General features: G+C 31.7%; 3 protein-coding genes across 3 annotated transcripts; 2 read left to right on the plus strand and 1 right to left on the minus strand.

Annotated features, from left to right (window-relative positions):
• Positions 1–370: 370 nt before the first annotated feature.
• Positions 371–676, minus strand: BDB00DRAFT_759522 (uncharacterized protein; the record flags this gene model as incomplete). The annotated part of the gene is made up of 1 exon (XM_053119128.1): positions 371–676. A coding segment is annotated over one exon (306 nt), but the record flags the coding sequence as incomplete, so codon positions are not given.
• A 9389-nt stretch (positions 677–10065) lies between these two features.
• Positions 10066–10371, plus strand: BDB00DRAFT_759556 (uncharacterized protein; the record flags this gene model as incomplete). The annotated part of the gene is made up of 1 exon (XM_053119134.1): positions 10066–10371. A coding segment is annotated over one exon (306 nt), but the record flags the coding sequence as incomplete, so codon positions are not given.
• Positions 10372–19998: 9627 nt separating this feature from the next.
• BDB00DRAFT_759593 (uncharacterized protein) lies at positions 19999–20304 on the plus strand (the record flags this gene model as incomplete). Its single annotated transcript, XM_053119139.1, has 1 exon — positions 19999–20304. A coding segment is annotated over one exon (306 nt), but the record flags the coding sequence as incomplete, so codon positions are not given.
• Between the last annotated feature and the right edge of the window lie 1660 nt (positions 20305–21964).

The following is a 21964-nucleotide window of genomic DNA, read 5'->3' on the forward strand; positions in this document are numbered from 1 at the left end:
TTGATTATCCTTATATTATTGTTTATGATTAATTCAATAAAGGAATCATTTTCATATTAAAATTTATAAGTTATAAAAATATTAAATAATCTATAAAAATCAAGAACTTTAATTGTTAAACTTTTCTAGATATTATAATTATTTTTAAACATTAATAATCTGTTTTGATCAGGGAAAAGGAATCACCTTCAAAGTAAACAGCATGGAATAGGCTAGACCTACTGAACTGACGCCTACTAGTTACATAATTTTTGATGAAATACAAAAATTAGTAGATCCTTGACATCTATTGATAACAAATTAATCTACTGTTTATAGTAAAATTATACTTGTTATTGCTTAGATCTCAATACCTCTACCCCAACCAGAATTATTGCTTACCAATAATCATATATCCTATCATGTGCACACGTCGTACAAGATTTGGTGCTCTTTCCACAATTTCACACAGCATGTCCTTCATGATGACTGGTATCTTCATACATGCATCCTTGAACTCTTTCGTTTCATCAGCCACTGATCCTACTTCCATACACCCAAGCTCCTTTAAGCCACCAGTATATATACAGTTCATGCACCGACTGATTGCTTTGTGTTTTACTTCTTCAGTTGCAGACAGTTTTCGCTTGTTGTTAGTTTGTGTTGCATTAGCTTTGCTCGTTTTTTCTTTCCTATAACCCCCCAAACAAAGAATCTATGCCAATGTACTTAGTATATGACCTACGATGACTGTCCCTATTTACCATTAAATATTATTACCCTTGAGTAGCGATATTTGATCTAATAAAAATATCATTCAGGAATCCCCATGATAGATACTGTTTGTCTAATTCCAAATATGTGCTTATATCCACATTATGAATAAATGGATAGGCTGTTTTCATCAACATCATTGCAAGCCAGGCTAACCACGGCTGTTTCTTTGGGTCATGCTCAATGGTATGAGAGTGGCTATAAACATCCTCAGTAGTATCCTATGAGATTCAATCATTAACAATTAAATTTGCTGTAAACAGCAATTTAATTATATTAATTGATTTCATGTCAAGCATGTACTAACTTTTTAAACTCGTTCTAAAAAATTATGTAACTAGTAAGGCGTCGACCGTAAAGGTCTAGCCTATATGTCTAAATATAAATAGTGTTATCCGTTCCGGATTAAACACATTTATATAAAACATATTATTTAGAATTATAATAATAAAAAATTAAAAAATTAAAATTTTTTTTATTTTTATTATTTATAATCCACTGTTAATATTAATTAATTAAAGTTCTAACATATCAAGATTTGTTGAATATTTAATTATTAATGATTAACTCCCTATGAATAGAATAGCCAATAGAAATAGTATTATTTGAAGAAGAAAAAAAGAAACTGTAATAATCTAGAGAGAGAGAAAAAGAGAGAAAAGACTACAGAAGAACATTTATCATTATATTTTTCATTATCATTTGAACTTAATCTTTTTCTCTAATTATTAAAATTATTGTAATTTTATAAGTATTTTAAATTTTGCAAAGACAAAAAATTTTATTTTTTTATTAAAATTTAAGAACTTTTCTCTAAGAGAAGAAACCATAAAGAGTCACGTTATAAGTTTTAAATAACTTACACCTTCTAAAACTATAATTATATAGAAAATCATATTAAATAAATAAATATAATTGTTTCTCACAAGAATGGGAATCAATCAATAATAATTGATGATCCCTATATCAATAAAATCTTGATTAATCTATTAATTAATAATATATATATAAAAATATAAAAAATTTTAAAATTTTTGATGTTTTTGAAAATAATTTCATATATATTTCATCATGTGAACATGATCTGAGTTTAAATCTATACGAGTAATATAAATATCGGTTTTTTTTCATATCTTATTACTTATTTTACAATAAATATATTAATAAAAGTTAAAAATCTAGTAGATTTTAATTTCTATTACTAATATATAAAACAGTGAATTACTAAAAAATAATTTTAGTATTCTACTGTTTAAAATATATTCTTTTAGAATATATCTAGATGGATGGGAAAAATAAAGAATAGTTTTTTTTCTTTCTAATAATATTAATATAAAAAATAGTAAAATACCATTTTAACTTTTTTTTAAGTATAATAATATAATAATATAATATGAAAAAGAACATTCATTCTTTTCCTTTTCTGTCTAGTCATATATCCAAAAATTTTATTTCTGAGATATATGTAATAGTAGAATGCCAAAATTATTTTTTGGTAATTCACTCTATCTCTAAATATTTTTAAAAACCATTAAAAAGGTTAAAATTTTTATATTTTTATATAATAAGAATAAATATATGAATTAAATACAAGCAATTAATAGTTTACTATTAACTATACTTTTATTAATTTATGAATAAGAATTAATTCTCAATAATAAATCTTACCAATTCATTCAGCTCATTCAACTTTTCTTCAATAACATCATCGATAGGTACAAGGACTTCATCACTAGTTTCCTCAAGTTCTTTCAGCTCCTCTTTGGTGAACACATTTTCCCAATGTTCATTAAATTTTAGCATCTTTTCTTCAACTGATATTACTTGATCAGTTTCTGCCTCTTGACTTGCTGCTGCACGTTTTGTTGCTTCCAAAATCCAAAGTTTATTTTGGTCTATTTCGTCGAATAACGCTTGCACGCTTGTTTTTTCTTCTTCAGTTATCCCAAGGTTGAGATAACTAGTATTGATCTTTTTTGTGCTATTGGGAGATTTTTTTTCCGAAGGACTTGGATTTGGAGTAGATTTATTATTGCTACTTTCGGTGTTGTTGATGTGCTTTCTTTTAAACTCTTTTTTGATCATTTTCTACGATGGCTTTTGATGGATCTACATAGTTGCAAAGAGAATAAGAAGATTTGATTGATTTTTTGTTTGATTCACTCTTACACTATAAAATAATAGTCATAGCAGCCAATGCTTTTATTAAAATAACATACCAACTATATTTCATCACAGCTAAAAGCTTCAAGCTCTCTTGACCATTTTGTCATAGAAGTATAAACAATATCTATAATATTGTTATAAATAACAATATTATGATATTTTATTATACTGTCAAGCTAGCCTGCGTCCAAGTATTCCTTGGCTAGAGGAGGGAAATGCTCACTACTGTTCCATTACCATAAGTGTTGATTAAACATAATAGTTGAGAATAACCCTATTGGTTGAGAATCTTATAGTGTTTGAGAAATTATTTTTTTTAATTAAAAAATTAATTTCATCACCTATATAGTAACTTTAAAGTTATATTACTTATAGTTTTTTACATATTTATAATTCCTTTGAAATCACAACACTAAGGGTTACCCCCCATGATCTCATCAAATTTATCGCCTTCTTCATTTTCAATGATGATCTCAACAAGAGTATCTATTATTTGCTAATAGGACACAGCCACTTTCCCATCAATATCGTCGTCGTTGTTATTCTTATTGGTGGTTAAAATTGCTATTGCTGTTAAAAAAGTTTACAGTGAAGTGACATGAATATTTTTTTAGTGTTTAGGTACGAAGTATATGAAAACTACGTGTACAGGATTTTTCATCTCCTAGTGGACGATTGAACTTTTATTTAGGCAGAAGGGATTTAATTTTAGGCAGAGTGGACATGAATGTTAATCTGAGTGGACATGAATGAAAATCGAGCTGGACATGAAAGAAAATTGAGCTGGACATGAATAAAGATCGAGCTGGACATGACTATATAATGATCTGGACATGAATATAAATCGACCTAGACATGAATACAAATCGGTCTGGACATGAGTAAAATCAATCTGGACAAGATAAAAATCAATCTGTACATAAATGAAAATCATCCTGGACAAGAATAATAATCAATCTAAACATGAATAATAGACAACCTAGACATAATAACAGTCAACCTGGACATAATAACAGTCAACCTGGACATAGTTTTAGTCAACTAAGACATAATAAAAGTTGAAGTAGATAATATATTAAGTGTAGCAGAGCAGAATATATGAGTACTTAAGATTTTCAATTCAAGTCAAGACATAATAGAAGTTAAGCAGTACAAAGCCAATGTCAAGATATAGTAGTATGGCTGTTTCACTCGTGACAAGAAGCTTGTAGGCTAATGTACAGGAAATGGCAAGGGTGCGTCAGAGACTCACTGTGTGCATAAGCCTATTTTGCTGCTGTGCGAACAGGGCCTGAGCGTTTCCCCTCATTTCATTTTACCCGGGTTGAGTTTGAAACAAATTGGAGGCTGGTGGCAGAGGTAGGTGGAAAGTGTGGGGTTTATTAGCAGCAGCAGGGATCCTTTTTTTTTCTCATTACCATTCGCCATGGCAAATCAACAGCTGCGACACACACTTGTAAATGGCTCCTACTCTCTTCACGATGAACAAAAAACAAGGAAAACAAAACGGCACAATCCACGGATTTATTGAAAAACGAAATGAAGGTAACTGTTTTCTTAAAAAAACCATGTGCCCAAGATTTGTAAGGAGTAGACCGCCGTTACTGCTGCTTAAAAAAACGCTGGGTAAGTGAACAAGGGAAGGAAAAGGTTATCGGTTGTGCTTGGGGTATAGCTTTAGTGGATATATGCCCATTCAGAATTACTGCTTCTTTCTCTTTTTCTCTGTATATACGTGATGCACCATCTTGCACCAATCCAACGTCAAACTTACGTGCGTAATATAACATCGTCCTCTACCTGCACAAACGATTCGTACTCATAACAAGAACGACGCAACAATCTTCTTCTCCATTACTCATACACAATTATATACAACATGACGCTGATCCACCATTGACTTGCAAAATATACAGCCTGACGTATTCACCTTTCACTATCATGTACGCCCATATTACACGATGACGACTATGACGGCGGTCTTTTGTTTTAATACTTATACGCTCAAGCACATCATCATCGTAATGACGGTCATCTCTTTCTTTGCTGTTTGTATACACATCAACGCGATGATGATTATAATCCTATGATGCATACACACCACCACAACTATAATCCGCCTCTGCAATTCGCTGTACTCGCACACACACGATAGCAACGACGATTACCTTTTCTTTTTGCATATGCCAACACAACATTGCCGGTCTTGATGGATAAGGTAGTTATATATGCTGACGGGTGGAATGTAGGGTTTTATTATTGTTACTGTAGATGTTATGGTTGGGATAAAAAAATAAAAGTAAAAGATCATACATTATGTAGTCATTATGTTTCAGTTGTTTGCATAAACGGGTGTGAGATAGGATTGCATGTTATTACAAGTGCTTCATGGATATAGCTCTGAGCGGTAATGATAATATGGCAGGGACAAAGAAGAAAAGGTGTTTGTTGTTATAAAGGAGGAAGTTTCTTTGCTATTACAACAGCAACTTTATTTGTTGTTAATAACAACAACTATGAACAACCGACAAGTTACTACCCTTGACGACATTCGCTACGCTCTCTCTCATTCGACTGTACGTGGAGTTCTTGCACTCATTTTTAATGAAATCGTGTGCGTTCCTGCTGCTCGATGGCAGATCTTCAAGGATCGCATCTCGGAATTGTGTGGCTACAAATGGGTTCACAAACGCGAGACCGTGCATGGCACCAGACGCTCTGCCACGCAATATCAATAATTACAATAACCATCCTTCACCACGAAACAACATCCTTCGCACTTGTATAACTCTTGTAGAACCTTCTTCGTTGTCTTTCTTATATAACGGTCAACATACTTTATTTTCATCCAATCCACAGCAACACAAAAGGAAAGAAACCCGTCAGTTATCCTTCCTGCTATCTACAGCTCATTTATCCATAAAGACCGGCGATGTTAACGTTGGTATATGCAAAAGGAAAAGAGTAATTGCGTCAGGCTGTATATTTTGCAAGTCAATGGCGGATCAGCGTCATGTTGTATATGATTGTGTTTGAGTAATGGAGAAGAAGATTGTTGCATCGTTCTTATTGTGAATACAAATCGTTTGTGCAGGTAGAGGACGATGTTGTATTACACACGCAAGTTTGACATTGGAATGGTACAAGATGGTGCATAAGTATATACATAGAAAAAGAGAAAGAAGCAGTAATTCTGAATGGGCATATCTCCACTAAAGCTATACCTTAAGCACAACCGATAACCTTTTCCTTCCCTTGTTCACTTACCCAGCGTTTTTTTAAGCAGCAGTAACGGCGGTCTACTCCTTACAAATCTTGGGCACATGCTTTTTTTAAGAAAACAGTTACCTTCATTTCGTTTTTCAATAAATCCGTGGATTGTGCCGTTTTGTTTTCTTTGTTTTTTAATTCATCGCGAAGAGAGTAGGAGCCATTTACAAGTGCTGTTGATTTGCCGTGGCGAATGGTAATGAAAAAAAAAAGATCTTTGGTTGTTGTTTTTTTCCTCCCTGCTGCTGCTAACAAACCCCACACTTTCCACCTACCTCTGCCACCAGCCTCTAATTTGTTTCAAACTCAACCCAGGTAAAGTGAAATGAGGGGAAACGCTCAGGCCCTGTTCCCACAGCAGCAAAATAGGCTTATGCACACAGTGAGTCTCTGACGCACCCTTGCCATTTCCTGTACATTAGCCTACAAGCTTCTTGTCACGAGTGAAACAGCCATACTACTATATCTTGACATTGGCTTTGTACTGCTTAACTTCTATTATGTCTTGACTTGAATTGAAAATCTTAAGTACTCATATATTCTGCTCTGCTACACTTAATATATTATCTACTTCAACTTTTATTATGTCTTAGTTGACTAAAACTATGTCCAGGTTGACTGTTATTATGTCCAGGTTGACTGTTATTATGTCTAGGTTGTCTATTATTCATGTTTAGATTGATTATTATTCTTGTCCAGGATGATTTTCATTTATGTACAGATTGATTTTTATCTTGTCCAGATTGATTTTACTCATGTCCAGACCGATTTGTATTCATGTCTAGGTCGATTTATATTCATGTCCAGATCATTATATAGTCATGTCCAGCTCGATCTTTATTCATGTCCAGCTCAATTTTCTTTCATGTCCAGCTCGATTTTCATTCATGTCCACTCAGATTAACATTCATGTCCACTCTGCCTAAAATTAAATCCCTTCTGCCTAAATAAAAGTTCAATCGTCCACTAGGAGATGAAAAATCCTGTACACGTAGTTTTCATATACTTCGTACCTAAACACTAAAAAAATATTCATGTCACTTCACTGTAAACTTTTTTAACAGCAATAGCAATTTTAACCACCAATAAGAATAACAACGACGACGATATTGATGGGAAAGTGGCTGTGTCCTATTAGCAAATAATAGATACTCTTGTTGAGATCATCATTGAAAATGAAGAAGGCGATAAATTTGATGAGATCATGGGGGGTAACCCTTAGTGTTGTGATTTCAAAGGAATTATAAATATGTAAAAAACTATAAGTAATATAACTTTAAAGTTACTATATAGGTGATGAAATTAATTTTTTAATTAAAAAAAATAATTTCTCAAACACTATAAGATTCTCAACCAATAGGGTTATTCTCAACTATTATGTTTAATCAACACTTATGGTAATGGAACAGTAGTGAGCATTTCCCTCCTCTAGCCAAGGAATACTTGGACGCAGGCTAGCTTGACAGTATAATAAAATATCATAATATTGTTATTTATAACAATATTATAGATATTGTTTATACTTTTATGACAAAATGGTCAAGAGAGCTTGAAGCTTTTAGCTGTGATGAAATATAGTTGGTATGTTATTTTAATAAAAGCATTGGCTGCTATGACTATTATTTTATAGTGTAAGAGTGAATCAAACAAAAAATCAATCAAATCTTCTTATTCTCTTTGCAACTATGTAGATCCATCAAAAGCCATCGTAGAAAATGATCAAAAAAGAGTTTAAAAGAAAGCACATCAACAACACCGAAAGTAGCAATAATAAATCTACTCCAAATCCAAGTCCTTCGGAAAAAAAATCTCCCAATAGCACAAAAAAGATCAATACTAGTTATCTCAACCTTGGGATAACTGAAGAAGAAAAAACAAGCGTGCAAGCGTTATTCGACGAAATAGACCAAAATAAACTTTGGATTTTGGAAGCAACAAAACGTGCAGCAGCAAGTCAAGAGGCAGAAACTGATCAAGTAATATCAGTTGAAGAAAAGATGCTAAAATTTAATGAACATTGGGAAAATGTGTTCACCAAAGAGGAGCTGAAAGAACTTGAGGAAACTAGTGATGAAGTCCTTGTACCTATCGATGATGTTATTGAAGAAAAGTTGAATGAGCTGAATGAATTGGTAAGATTTATTATTGAGAATTAATTCTTATTCATAAATTAATAAAAGTATAGTTAATAGTAAACTATTAATTGCTTGTATTTAATTCATATATTTATTCTTATTATATAAAAATATAAAAATTTTAACCTTTTTAATGGTTTTTAAAAATATTTAGAGATAGAGTGAATTACCAAAAAATAATTTTGGCATTCTACTATTACATATATCTCAGAAATAAAATTTTTGGATATATGACTAGACAGAAAAGGAAAAGAATGAATGTTCTTTTTCATATTATATTATTATATTATTATACTTAAAAAAAGTTAAAATGGTATTTTACTATTTTTTATATTAATATTATTAGAAAGAAAAAAAACTATTCTTTATTTTTCCCATCCATCTAGATATATTCTAAAAGAATATATTTTAAACAGTAGAATACTAAAATTATTTTTTAGTAATTCACTGTTTTATATATTAGTAATAGAAATTAAAATCTACTAGATTTTTAACTTTTATTAATATATTTATTGTAAAATAAGTAATAAGATATGAAAAAAAACCGATATTTATATTACTCGTATAGATTTAAACTCAGATCATGTTCACATGATGAAATATATATGAAATTATTTTCAAAAACATCAAAAATTTTAAAATTTTTTATATTTTTATATATATATTATTAATTAATAGATTAATCAAGATTTTATTGATATAGGGATCATCAATTATTATTGATTGATTCCCATTCTTGTGAGAAACAATTATATTTATTTATTTAATATGATTTTCTATATAATTATAGTTTTAGAAGGTGTAAGTTATTTAAAACTTATAACGTGACTCTTTATGGTTTCTTCTCTTAGAGAAAAGTTCTTAAATTTTAATAAAAAAATAAAATTTTTTGTCTTTGCAAAATTTAAAATACTTATAAAATTACAATAATTTTAATAATTAGAGAAAAAGATTAAGTTCAAATGATAATGAAAAATATAATGATAAATGTTCTTCTGTAGTCTTTTCTCTCTTTTTCTCTCTCTCTAGATTATTACAGTTTCTTTTTTTCTTCTTCAAATAATACTATTTCTATTGGCTATTCTATTCATAGGGAGTTAATCATTAATAATTAAATATTCAACAAATCTTGATATGTTAGAACTTTAATTAATTAATATTAACAGTGGATTATAAATAATAAAAATAAAAAAAATTTTAATTTTTTAATTTTTTATTATTATAATTCTAAATAATATGTTTTATATAAATGTGTTTAATCCGGAACGGATAACACTATTTATATTTAGACATATAGGCTAGACCTTTACGGTCGACGCCTTACTAGTTACATAATTTTTTAGAACGAGTTTAAAAAGTTAGTACATGCTTGACATGAAATCAATTAATATAATTAAATTGCTGTTTATAGCAAATTTAATTGTTAATGATTGAATCTCATAGGATACTACTGAGGATGTTTATAGCCACTCTCATACCATTGAGCATGACCCAAAGAAACAGCCGTGGTTAGCCTGGCTTGCAATGATGTTGATGAAAACAGCCTATCCATTTATTCATAATGTGGATATAAGCACATATTTGGAATTAGACAAACAGTATCTATCATGGGGATTCCTGAATGATATTTTTATTAGATCAAATATCGCTACTCAAGGGTAATAATATTTAATGGTAAATAGGGACAGTCATCGTAGGTCATATACTAAGTACATTGGCATAGATTCTTTGTTTGGGGGGTTATAGGAAAGAAAAAACGAGCAAAGCTAATGCAACACAAACTAACAACAAGCGAAAACTGTCTGCAACTGAAGAAGTAAAACACAAAGCAATCAGTCGGTGCATGAACTGTATATATACTGGTGGCTTAAAGGAGCTTGGGTGTATGGAAGTAGGATCAGTGGCTGATGAAACGAAAGAGTTCAAGGATGCATGTATGAAGATACCAGTCATCATGAAGGACATGCTGTGTGAAATTGTGGAAAGAGCACCAAATCTTGTACGACGTGTACACATGATAGGATATATGATTATTGGTAAGCAATAATTCTGGTTGGGGTAGAGGTATTGAGATCTAAGCAATAATAAGTATAATTTTACTATAAACAGTAGATTAATTTGTTATCAATAGATGTCAAGGATCTACTAATTTTTGTATTTCATCAAAAATTATGTAACTAGTAGGCGTCAGTTCAGTAGGTCTAGCCTATTCCATGTTGTTTACTTTGAAGGTGATTCCTTTTCCCTGATCAAAACAGATTAATAATGTTTAAAAATAATTATAATATCTAGAAAAGTTTAACAATTAAAGTTCTTGATTTTTATAGATTATTTAATATTTTTATAACTTATAAATTTTAACATGAAAATGATTCCTTTATTGAATTAATCATAAACAATAATATAAGGATAATCAAAGATTATCTCTTATATTTAATTGTTATTAATCAATTCCCATTATCATATCAACCTGTTACTGAATTATAACTAAATTTAGGTCAACAAGTATTAATGCTTGATATAGACTCACCTAAGGGCTATGTATCTCGAATATGACACACAGTGCCAATTGAATGCCCAAGTTGTTCAAAAGACTATGTTGCACGAATCAGCCCATTAATTGAATTGGCACCAATAGTAAAGAAGAAGATAGAAACCACACTCGAAATTTACCAAACAGCTCGAATTCCATTAAAAGTTGCCAAGCATGGCTCCTTTGTATTACCACCCAACCCATTTTCACCATCTACATCATCTACAACAACTACTACCACAACAACATCAGAATCAAGTTCAAAAGATTGGTTAATTTCATCACCCACATCTAAATGATCTAAAAATCATCAATAATAACATCTTATAAATATCAACAACAAATATACTGAACAAATATACAGTATCGTTATTTGAATATTGAATATTCTTCACTACAATAACAAACTACCTTACAGAAAAAACAACCAGAGCTGCTTAAGTGACCAAATGTTTCCTTGCATAGACCAAATTTTTACATATAGGAGTTTAGACATCCGTTACACATGTCCCCTCTACTATCTTCACTCCTTCAGTAGACCAAACAACTTCTCCCTACACCAATTGCAGATTTTCCTTACAATCTGTCATTCCTTGTGTAGACAAAAAAAACTCTAAATAGTGATAGCAGATACTCCATTGTGACTTGTCAGCTGCAGGCACAAATACTCAAGAGTTTCCTTGAACATGGCTGTGCCAGCTACTTCTTTACAAGAGCTGTGATAAATGTTTCATTATTTCATTAACTAAAATTCTATTTCTTAAAATATATTTTGTTTCTCCATACAGTCATTGTTTCTCTAATTATATTCATTGCCTATAAATATAAACTATTCTTAAAATATAACTGTTTGTATACATAAACATGCTTTTTTAAAATAGTGCATATTTTATTAATACTCCTCTATATCTTATTACTGTAATAAATGTGTATCTGTCTGAAATTTTACAGCAACATTAAAATATATATATAGTAGATCCTATGATATAATAAAAATTATCTCTATGTATTATAGCCTGGATACTATAGGTTTAAAGGTAAGAAAATTATCGTAAAAAAAACTCCAAGACATACTGGTACACAAGATCGATGATGCTACAAATGAGCACATCAAACTGATGGATACCCTAGAATATATAGCCTCTGTATGTTTTTGTTCCAGAGGTTGGTATGCGCCTAGTTAGTAGGGAAGATCTTGAGTCAGCCAGTAAGACACAAGAAGATTATGATAGCCTAGCAGAAGAACACAATCCCCTTAGCAATATGGCGCTTTTTGACGTGGAGCATAGTGTTGACTACGGCTATCTTAAATATCCAGATGATGATGACTCAAACAAGAAGATTAGGGCAACTAAGAGCATCATATACTCTGATACTGTAAATAAAAAGCAAAACCATACATCATCTTCTCTAACATATCTCTATACACTTTCACTTAATCCTCACAATTTTTTCTCTTTCTCTATATTCTTCTAATATAAAAAGAAAAAAAAATAATGTTTAGAAAAGGTTGTCAAACTTACGTGGTAAATGGCTATCACTGGATATTATATCTTACTTACTGAGCGTCACTACAAGGCAACATAATAAAAGTTGGTCTACACAAAGAATTACCCTTCTACTTTTTTTTAGTCTATGCAAGGAACTATAGATTGTAAGGAAAATCTGAAATTGGTGTGGGGAGAAGTTTGGTCTACCAAAGGAGTGAAAATAGTAGAGAGGACATGTGTAATGAATGTTAAACTCCTTTAAGTTAAAATTTGGTCACTCGCGCAGCTCTGAAATAAAATGGGGGACGCGAATCATTCGGAAAAAACGGCACTATGGACATGTCTAGGCTTAGCCGAATTAACTCTTTTGGTTTTGGGAAGTATATATAGTGAGCTGATTTGGATGTCACTCACAGAAATACATTCATATGCATCTACTGCACAGCATCACGTTGATGAGGAGTATATAAAAAGTAGACTATACTCTATCCTCAAAAACTAATAAATGTAGATATATATTTATATGATATCAATTGTACTTGTGGTGCACCACATTAATACACTGCTTAAGATATCAACAATAAGATATTCGGCTAAGCATTATAGCACACACGTATGAACACTACGGCATTCTGGCTAAACACTATTGAATAAAACCTCTTACTCAGATGATCCACCTTACGTGAGCAGGACAATGAACCTATCATGTGGCACCCAGCTGGACGCCGCAGATGCCATACATGCCATACAAACTTATACAGACCTTTAAAAAATTTACACCGAACCCCTTCTTGTATCTCTCTTACTATGTGTATGTTTCTTTTCGCTCATCAGTCTTTGACGCTATAGGTACATTACTTCTTTTGAACACCTGACTTATACAGGATTTTTCATCTCCTAGTGGACGTTTGAACTTTTATTTAGGCAGAGTGGACATGAATGTTAGTCTGAGTGGACATGAATGAAAGTTAATCTGGACATGAATAATAATTGATCTGGACATGAATGAAAATCGAGCTGGACATGAATGAAAATCGAGCTGGACATGAATGAAAATCGATCTAGACATGAATGAAAATCGAGCTGGACATGAATGAAAATCGAGCTGGACATGAATAAAGATCGATCTGGACATGAATATAAAACGATCTGGACATGAATATACATCGACCTGGACATGAATATAAATCGATCTGGACATGAGTAAAATCAATCTGGACAAAATAAAAATCAATCTGTACATGAATGAAAATCATTCTGACAAGAATAATAATCAATCTAAACATGAATAATAGACAACCTGGACATAATAACAGTCAACCTGGACATAGTTTTAGTCAACTAAGACATAATAAAAGTTGAAGTAGATAATATATTAAGTGTAGCAGAGCAGAATATATGAGTACTTAAGATTTTCAATTCAAGTCAAGACATAATAGAAGTTAAGCAGTACAAAGCCAATGTCAAGATATAGTAGTATGGCTGTTTCACTCGTGACAAGAAGCTTGTAGTAGGCTAATGTATAGGAAATGGCAAGGGTGCGTCAGAGACTCACTGTGCGCATAAGGCATAAGCCTATTTTGCTGCTGTGGGAATAGGGCCTGAGCGTTTCCCCTCATTTCACTTTACCCGGGTTGAGTTTGAAACAAATTGGAGGCTGGTGGCAGAGGTAGGTGGAAAGTGTGGGGTTTGTTAGCAGCAGCAGGGATCTTTTTTTTTCTCATTACCATTCGCCATGGCAAATCAACAGCTGCGACGCACACTTGTAAATGGCTCCTACTCTCTTCACGATGAATAAAAAACAAAGAAAACAAAACGGTACAATCCATAGATTTATTTGAAAAACGAAATGAAGGTAACTGTTTTCTTAAAAAAAGCATGTGCTCAAGATTTATAAAGGAGTAGACCGCCGTTACTGCTGCTTAAAAAAACCGCTGGATAAGTGAACAAGGGAAGGAAAAGGTTATCGGTTGTGCTTGAGGTATAGCTTTAGTGGAGATATTATCATCCAGAATTACTGCTTCTTTCTCATTTTCTCTGTATATACTTGATGCACCATCTTGCACCAATCCAACGTCAAACTTACGTGCGTAATACAACATCGTCCTCTACCTGCACAAACCATTCGTACTCACAACAAGAACGACGCAACAATTTTCTTCTCCATTACTCATACACAATTATATACAACATGACGCTGATCCGCCATTGACTTGCAAAATATACAGCCTGACGCATTTATTTTTCACTATCATGTACGCCCATATTACACGATGACGACTATGACGCCGGTCTTTTTGTTTTAATACTTGTACGCTCAAGCACATCATCATCGTAATGACGGTCATCTCTTTCTTTGCTGTTTGTATTCACATCAATGCGATGATAATTATATTCCTATGATGCATACACACCACCACAACTATAATTCTCCTCTGCAATTCGCTGTACTCGCACACACACGATGGCAACAACGATTACCTTTTTCTTTTTGCATATGCCAACACGAACATTGCCGGTCTTGATGGATAAGGTAGCTATATATGCTGATGGGTGGTATGTAGGGTTTTATTATTGTTACTGTAGATGGTATGGTTGGGATGAAAAAAATAAAAGTAAAAGATCATACATTATGTAGTCATCATGTTTCAGTTGTCTGCATAAACGGGTGTGAGATGGGATTGCATGTTATTACAAGTGCTTCTATAAAAACTATAGATATAGCTCTGAGCGGTGATGATAATATGGCAGGGACAAAGAAGAAAAGGCGTTTGTTGTTATGAAGGAGGAAGTTTCTTTGCTATTACAACAGCAACTTTATTTGTTGTTAATAACAACAACAACTATGAACAACCGACAAGTTACTACCCTTGACGACTCGCTACGCTCTCTCTCACTCGACTGTACGTGGAGTTCTTGCACTCAATCCTAATGAAATCGTGTGCGTTCCTGCTGCTCGATGGCAGATCTTCAAGGATCGCATCTCGGAATTGTGTGGCTACAAATGGGTTCACAAACGCGAGACTGTGCATGCACCAGACGCTCTGCCACGCAATATCAATAATTACAATAACCATCCTTCACCACGAAACAACATCCTTCGCACCTGTATGACTCTTGTAGAACCTTCTTCGTTGTCTTTCTTATATAATGGTCAACATACTTTATTTTCATCCAATCCACAGCAACACAAAAGGAAAGAAACCCGTCAGTTATCCTTCCTGCTATCTAAAGCTCATTTTCCATAAAGACCGGCGATGTTAACGTTGGTATATGCAAAAGGTAAAAAGTAATCGCGTCAGGCTGTATATTTTGCAAGTCAATGGCGGATCAGCGTCATGTTGTATATAATTGTGTATGAGTAATGGAGAAGAAAATTGTTGCGTCGTTCTTGTTGTGAGTACGAATGGTTTGTGCAGGTAGAGGACGATGTTGTATTACGCACGTAAGTTTGACGTTGGATTGGTGCAAGATGGTGCATCAAGTATATACAGAGAAAATGAGAAAGAAGCAGTAATTCTGGATGATAATATCTCCACTAAAGCTATACCTCAAGCACAACCGATAACCTTTTCCTTCCCTTGTTCACTTATCCAGCGGTTTTTTTAAGCAGCAGTAACGGCGGTCTACTCCTTTATAAATCTTGAGCACATGCTTTTTTTAAGAAAACAGTTACCTTCATTTCGTTTTTCAAATAAATCTATGGATTGTACCGTTTTGTTTTCTTTGTTTTTTATTCATCGTGAAGAGAGTAGGAGCCATTTACAAGTGTGCGTCGCAGCTGTTGATTTGCCATGGCGAATGGTAATGAGAAAAAAAAAGATCCCTGCTGCTGCTAACAAACCCCACACTTTCCACCTACCTCTGCCACCAGCCTCCAATTTGTTTCAAACTCAACCCGGGTAAAGTGAAATGAGGGGAAACGCTCAGGCCCTATTCCCACAGCAGCAAAATAGGCTTATGCCTTATGCGCACAGTGAGTCTCTGACGCACCCTTGCCATTTCCTATACATTAGCCTACTACAAGCTTCTTGTCACGAGTGAAACAGCCATACTACTATATCTTGACATTGGCTTTGTACTGCTTAACTTCTATTATGTCTTGACTTGAATTGAAAATCTTAAGTACTCATATATTCTGCTCTGCTACACTTAATATATTATCTACTTCAACTTTTATTATGTCTTAGTTGACTAAAACTATGTCCAGGTTGACTGTTATTATGTCCAGGTTGTCTATTATTCATGTTTAGATTGATTATTATTCTTGTCAGAATGATTTTCATTCATGTACAGATTGATTTTTATTTTGTCCAGATTGATTTTACTCATGTCCAGATCGATTTATATTCATGTCCAGGTCGATGTATATTCATGTCCAGATCGTTTTATATTCATGTCCAGATCGATCTTTATTCATGTCCAGCTCGATTTTCATTCATGTCCAGCTCGATTTTCATTCATGTCTAGATCGATTTTCATTCATGTCCAGCTCGATTTTCATTCATGTCCAGCTCGATTTTCATTCATGTCCAGATCAATTATTATTCATGTCCAGATTAACTTTCATTCATGTCCACTCAGACTAACATTCATGTCCACTCTGCCTAAATAAAAGTTCAAACGTCCACTAGGAGATGAAAAATCCTGTATGATTATAAAATTTCAGAGGCTACTCACCTGTCATACCAAAAAAAACAGTAGTAAATAAAAAAAAATTTCACGTTGCCATGGGAATATTTTTAATTGATAGCCAGTAGAATATAAGTGCAAAATTCAGGTTTTGCACAAGTTTACGCAAGCTTTGCACTGTTAAGATCCTCGTAACTAAAGCCTTTTTCTTCATACCTTCTATATTTTTTTCGTTATTCTTCCCTTTCGTCAATGTTGGTGATTTTTGTTCATTGTTATCAATCATATAGCAAGCTTATTATTTGCTGTAAGTTTTTTTTTTTAAAAAAAATAGGATGCATTGTTTGTTTCAGTATGTAATTTTGGTAACCATACTAACGAATACTAACCAAAAAATATGTTGCTCGCTTTTAGAAACCCAACATGATCTATTCTGAGCATATAAAGAAAGGTACACGTAGTTTTCATATACTTCGTACCTAAACACAGAAAAAATATTCATGTCACTTCACTGTAATCTTTTTTAACAGCAATAGCAATTTTAACCACCAATAACAATAACAACGACGACGACATTGACGGGAAAGTGGCTGTGTTCTATCAGCAAATAATAGATACTCTTGTTGAGATCATTATTGAAAATGAAGAAGGCGATAAATTCAATGACATCATGACAAAATGGTCAAGAGAGCTTGAAGCTTTTAGCTGTGATGAAATACAGTTGGTATGTTATTTTAATAAAAGCATTGGCTGCTATGATTATTATTTTATAGTGTAAGAGTGAATCAAACGAAAAATCAATCAAATCTTCTTATTCTCTTTGCAATTATATAGATCCGTCAAAAATCCATCGTGGAAAATGATCAAAAAAGAGTTTTAAAGAAAGCACATCAACAACACCGAAAGTAGTAATAATAAATCTACTCCAAATCTAAGTCCCTCGAAAAAAAAATCTCCCAATAGCATAAAAAAGACTAATACTAGTTATCTCAACCTTGGGATAACTAAAGAAGAAAAAACAAGCGTGCAAGCGTTATTCGATGAAATGGACCAAAATAGACTTTAGATTTTGGAAGCAACATAACATGCAGCAGCAAGTCAAGAGGTAGAAACTGATCAAGTAATATCAGTTGAAGAAAAGATGCTAAAATATGATGAACATCGGGAAAATGTGTTCACCAAAGAGGAGCTAAAAGAACTTGAGGAAACTAGTGATGAAGTCCTTGTACCTATCAATGATGTTATTGAAGAAACGTTGAATGAGCTGAATGAATTGGTAAGATTATTATTGAGAATTAATTCTTATTCATAAATTAATAAAAGTATAGTTAATGGAAAACTATTAATTGCTTGTATTTAATTCATATATTTATTCTTATTATATAAAAATATAAAAAATTTTACCTTTTTAACGTTTTTTAAAAATATTTAGAGATAGAGTGAATTACCAAAAAATAATTTTGGCATTCTACTATTACATATATCTCAGAAATAAAATTTTTGGATATATGACCAGACAGAAAAGGAAAAGAATGAATGTTCTTTTTCATATTATATTATTATATGATTATACTTAAAAAAAAGTTAAAATGGTATTTTACTATTTTTTATATTAATATTATTAGAAAGAAAAAAAACTATTCTTTATTTTTCCTATCTATCTAGATATATTCTAAAAGAATATATTTTAAACAGTAGAATACCAAAATTATTTTTTAGTAATTCACTGTTTTATATATTAGTAATAGAAATTAAAATCTACTAGATTTTTAATTTTATTAATATATTTATTGTAAAATAAGTAATAAGATATGAAAAAAAAAACGATATTTATATTACTCTTATAGATTTAAACTCAGATCATGTTCATATGATGAAATATATATGAAATTATTTTCAAAAACATTAAAAATTTTAAAATTTTTTATATTTTTATATATATATTATTAATTAATAGATTAATCAAGATTTTATTGATATAGGGATCATCAATTATTATTGATTGATTCCCATTCTTGTGAGAAACAATTATATTTATTTATTTAATATGATTTTCTATATAATTATAGTTTTAGAAGGTGTAAGTTATTTAAAACTTATAACGTGACTCTTTATGGTTTCTTCTCTTAGAGAAAAGTTCTTAAATTTTAATAAAAAAATAAAATTTTTTGTCTTTGCAAAATTTAAAATACTTATAAAATTACAATAATTTTAATAATTAGAGAAAAAGATTAAGTTCAAATGATAATGAAAAATATAATGATAAATGTTCTTCTGTAGTCTTTTCTCTCTTTTTCTCTCTCTCTAGATTATTACAGTTTCTTTTTTTCTTCTTCAAATAATACTATTTCTATTGGCTATTCTATTCATAGGGAGTTAATCATTAATAATTAAATATTCAACAAATCTTGATATGTTAGAACTTTAATTAATTAATATTAACGGTGGATTATAAATAATAAAAATAAAAAAATTTTAATTTTTTAATTTTTTATTATTATAATTCTAAATAATATATTTTATATAAATGTGTTTAATCCGGAACAGATAACACTATTTATATTTAGACATATAGGCTAGACCTTTACGGTCGACGCCTTACTAGTGACATAATTTTTTAGAACGAGTTCAAAAAGTTAGTACATGCTTGACATGAAATCAATTAATATAATTAAATTGCTGTTTACAGCAAATTTAATTGTTAATGATTGAATCTCATAGGATACTACTGAGGATGTTTATAGCCACTCTCATACCATTGAGCATGACCCAAAGAAACAGCCGTGGTTAGCCTGGCTTGCAATGATGTTGATGAAAACAGCCTATCCATTTATTCATAATGTGGATATAAGCACATATTTGGAATTAGACAAACAGTATCTATCATGGGGATTCCTGAACGATATTTTTATTAGATCAAATATTGCTACTCAAGGGTAATAATATTTAATGGTAAATAGGGACAGTCATCGTAGGTCATATACTAAGTACATTGGCATAGATTCTTTGTTTGGGGGGTTATAGGAAAGAAAAAACGAGCAAAGCTAATGCAACACAAACTAACAACAAGCGAAAACTGTCTGCAACTGAAGAAGTAAAACACAAAGCAATCAGTCGGCGCATGAACTGTATATATACTGGTGGCTTAAAGGAGCTTGGGTGTATGGAAGTAGGATCAGTGGCTGATGAAACGAAAGAGTTCAAGGATGCATGTATGAAGATACCAGTCATCATGAAGGACATGCTGTGTGAAATTGTGGAAAGAGCACCAAATCTTGTACGACGTGTACACATGATAGGATATATGATTATTGGTAAGCAATAATTCTGGTTGGGGTAGAGGTATTGAGATCTAAGCAATAACAAGTATAATTTTACTATAAACAGTAGATTAATTTGTTATCAATAGATGTCAAGGATCTACTAATTTTTGTATTTCATCAAAAATTATGTAACTAGTAGGCGTCAGTTCAGTAGGTCTAGCCTATTCCATGTTGTTTACTTTGAAGGTGATTCCTTTTCCCTGATCAAAACAGATTAATAATGTTTAAAAATAATTATAATATCTAGAAAAGTTTAACAATTAAAGTTCTTGATTTTTATAGATTATTTAATATTTTTATAACTTATAAATTTTAACATGAAAATGATTCCTTTATTGAATTAATCATAAACAATAATATAAGGATCATCAAAGATTATCTCTTATATTTAATTGTTATTAATCAATTCCCATTATCATATCAACCTGTTACTGAATTATAACTAAATTTAGGTCAACAAGTATTAATGCTTGATATGGACTCACCTAAGGGCTATGTATCTCGAATATGACACACAGTGCCAATTGAATGCCCAAGTTGTTCAAAAGACTATGTTGCACGAATCAGCCCATTAATTGAATTGGCACCAATAGTAAAGAAGAAGATAGAAACCACACTCGAAATTTACCAAACAGCTCGAATTCCATTAAAAGTTGCCAAGCATGGCTCCTTTGTATTACCACCCAACCCATTTTCACCATCCACATCATCTACAACAACTACTACCACAACAACATCAGAATCAAGCTCAGAAGATTGGTTAATTTTATCACCCACATCTAAACGATCTAAAAATCATCAATAATATCATCTTATAAATATCAACAACAAATATACTGAACAGATATACAGTATCATTATTTGAATATTGAATATTCTTCACTACAATAACAAACTACCTTACAGAAAAAACAACCAGAGCTGCTTAAGTGACCAAATGTTTCCTTGCGTAGACCAAATTTTTATATATAGGAGTTTAGACATCCGTTACACATGTCCCCTCTACTATCTTCACTCCTTCAGTAGACCAAACAACTTCTCCCTACACCAATTGCAGATTTTCCTTACAATCTGTCATTCCTTGTGTAGACAAAAAAAACTCTAAATAGTGATAGCAGATACTCCATTGTGACTTGTCAGCTACAGGCACAAATACTCAAGAATTTCCTTGAAACATGGCTGTGCCAGCTACTTCTTTACAAGAGCTGTGATAAATGTTTCATTATTTCATTAACTAAAATTCTACTTCTTATATTCTGTTTCTCTATACAGTTATTGTTTCTCTAATTATATTCATTGCCTATAAATATAAACTATTTCTTAAAATATAACTGTTTGCAACTAATGGATGTTAAACTCCTTTAAGTAAAAATTTGGTCACTCGCGCAGCTCTGAAATAAAATGGGGGACGCGAATCATTTGGAAAAAACGGCACTATGGACATGTCTGGGCTTAGCCGAATTAATTCTTTTGGTTTTGGGAAGTATATATAGTGAATTGATTTGGATGTCACTCACAGAAATACATTCATATGCATCTACTGCGCAGCATCACATTGATTAGGAGTATATAAAAAGTAGACTATACTCTATCCTCAAAAACTAATAAATGTAGATATATATTTATATGATATCAATTGTACTTGTGGTGCACCACATTAAT

The sequence above is a fragment of the Zychaea mexicana genome (assembly GCF_025766255.1).
Source record: "Zychaea mexicana strain RSA 1403 chromosome Unknown BDB00scaffold_18, whole genome shotgun sequence".
NCBI classification, from domain to species: domain Eukaryota; kingdom Fungi; phylum Mucoromycota; class Mucoromycetes; order Mucorales; family Lichtheimiaceae; genus Zychaea; species Zychaea mexicana.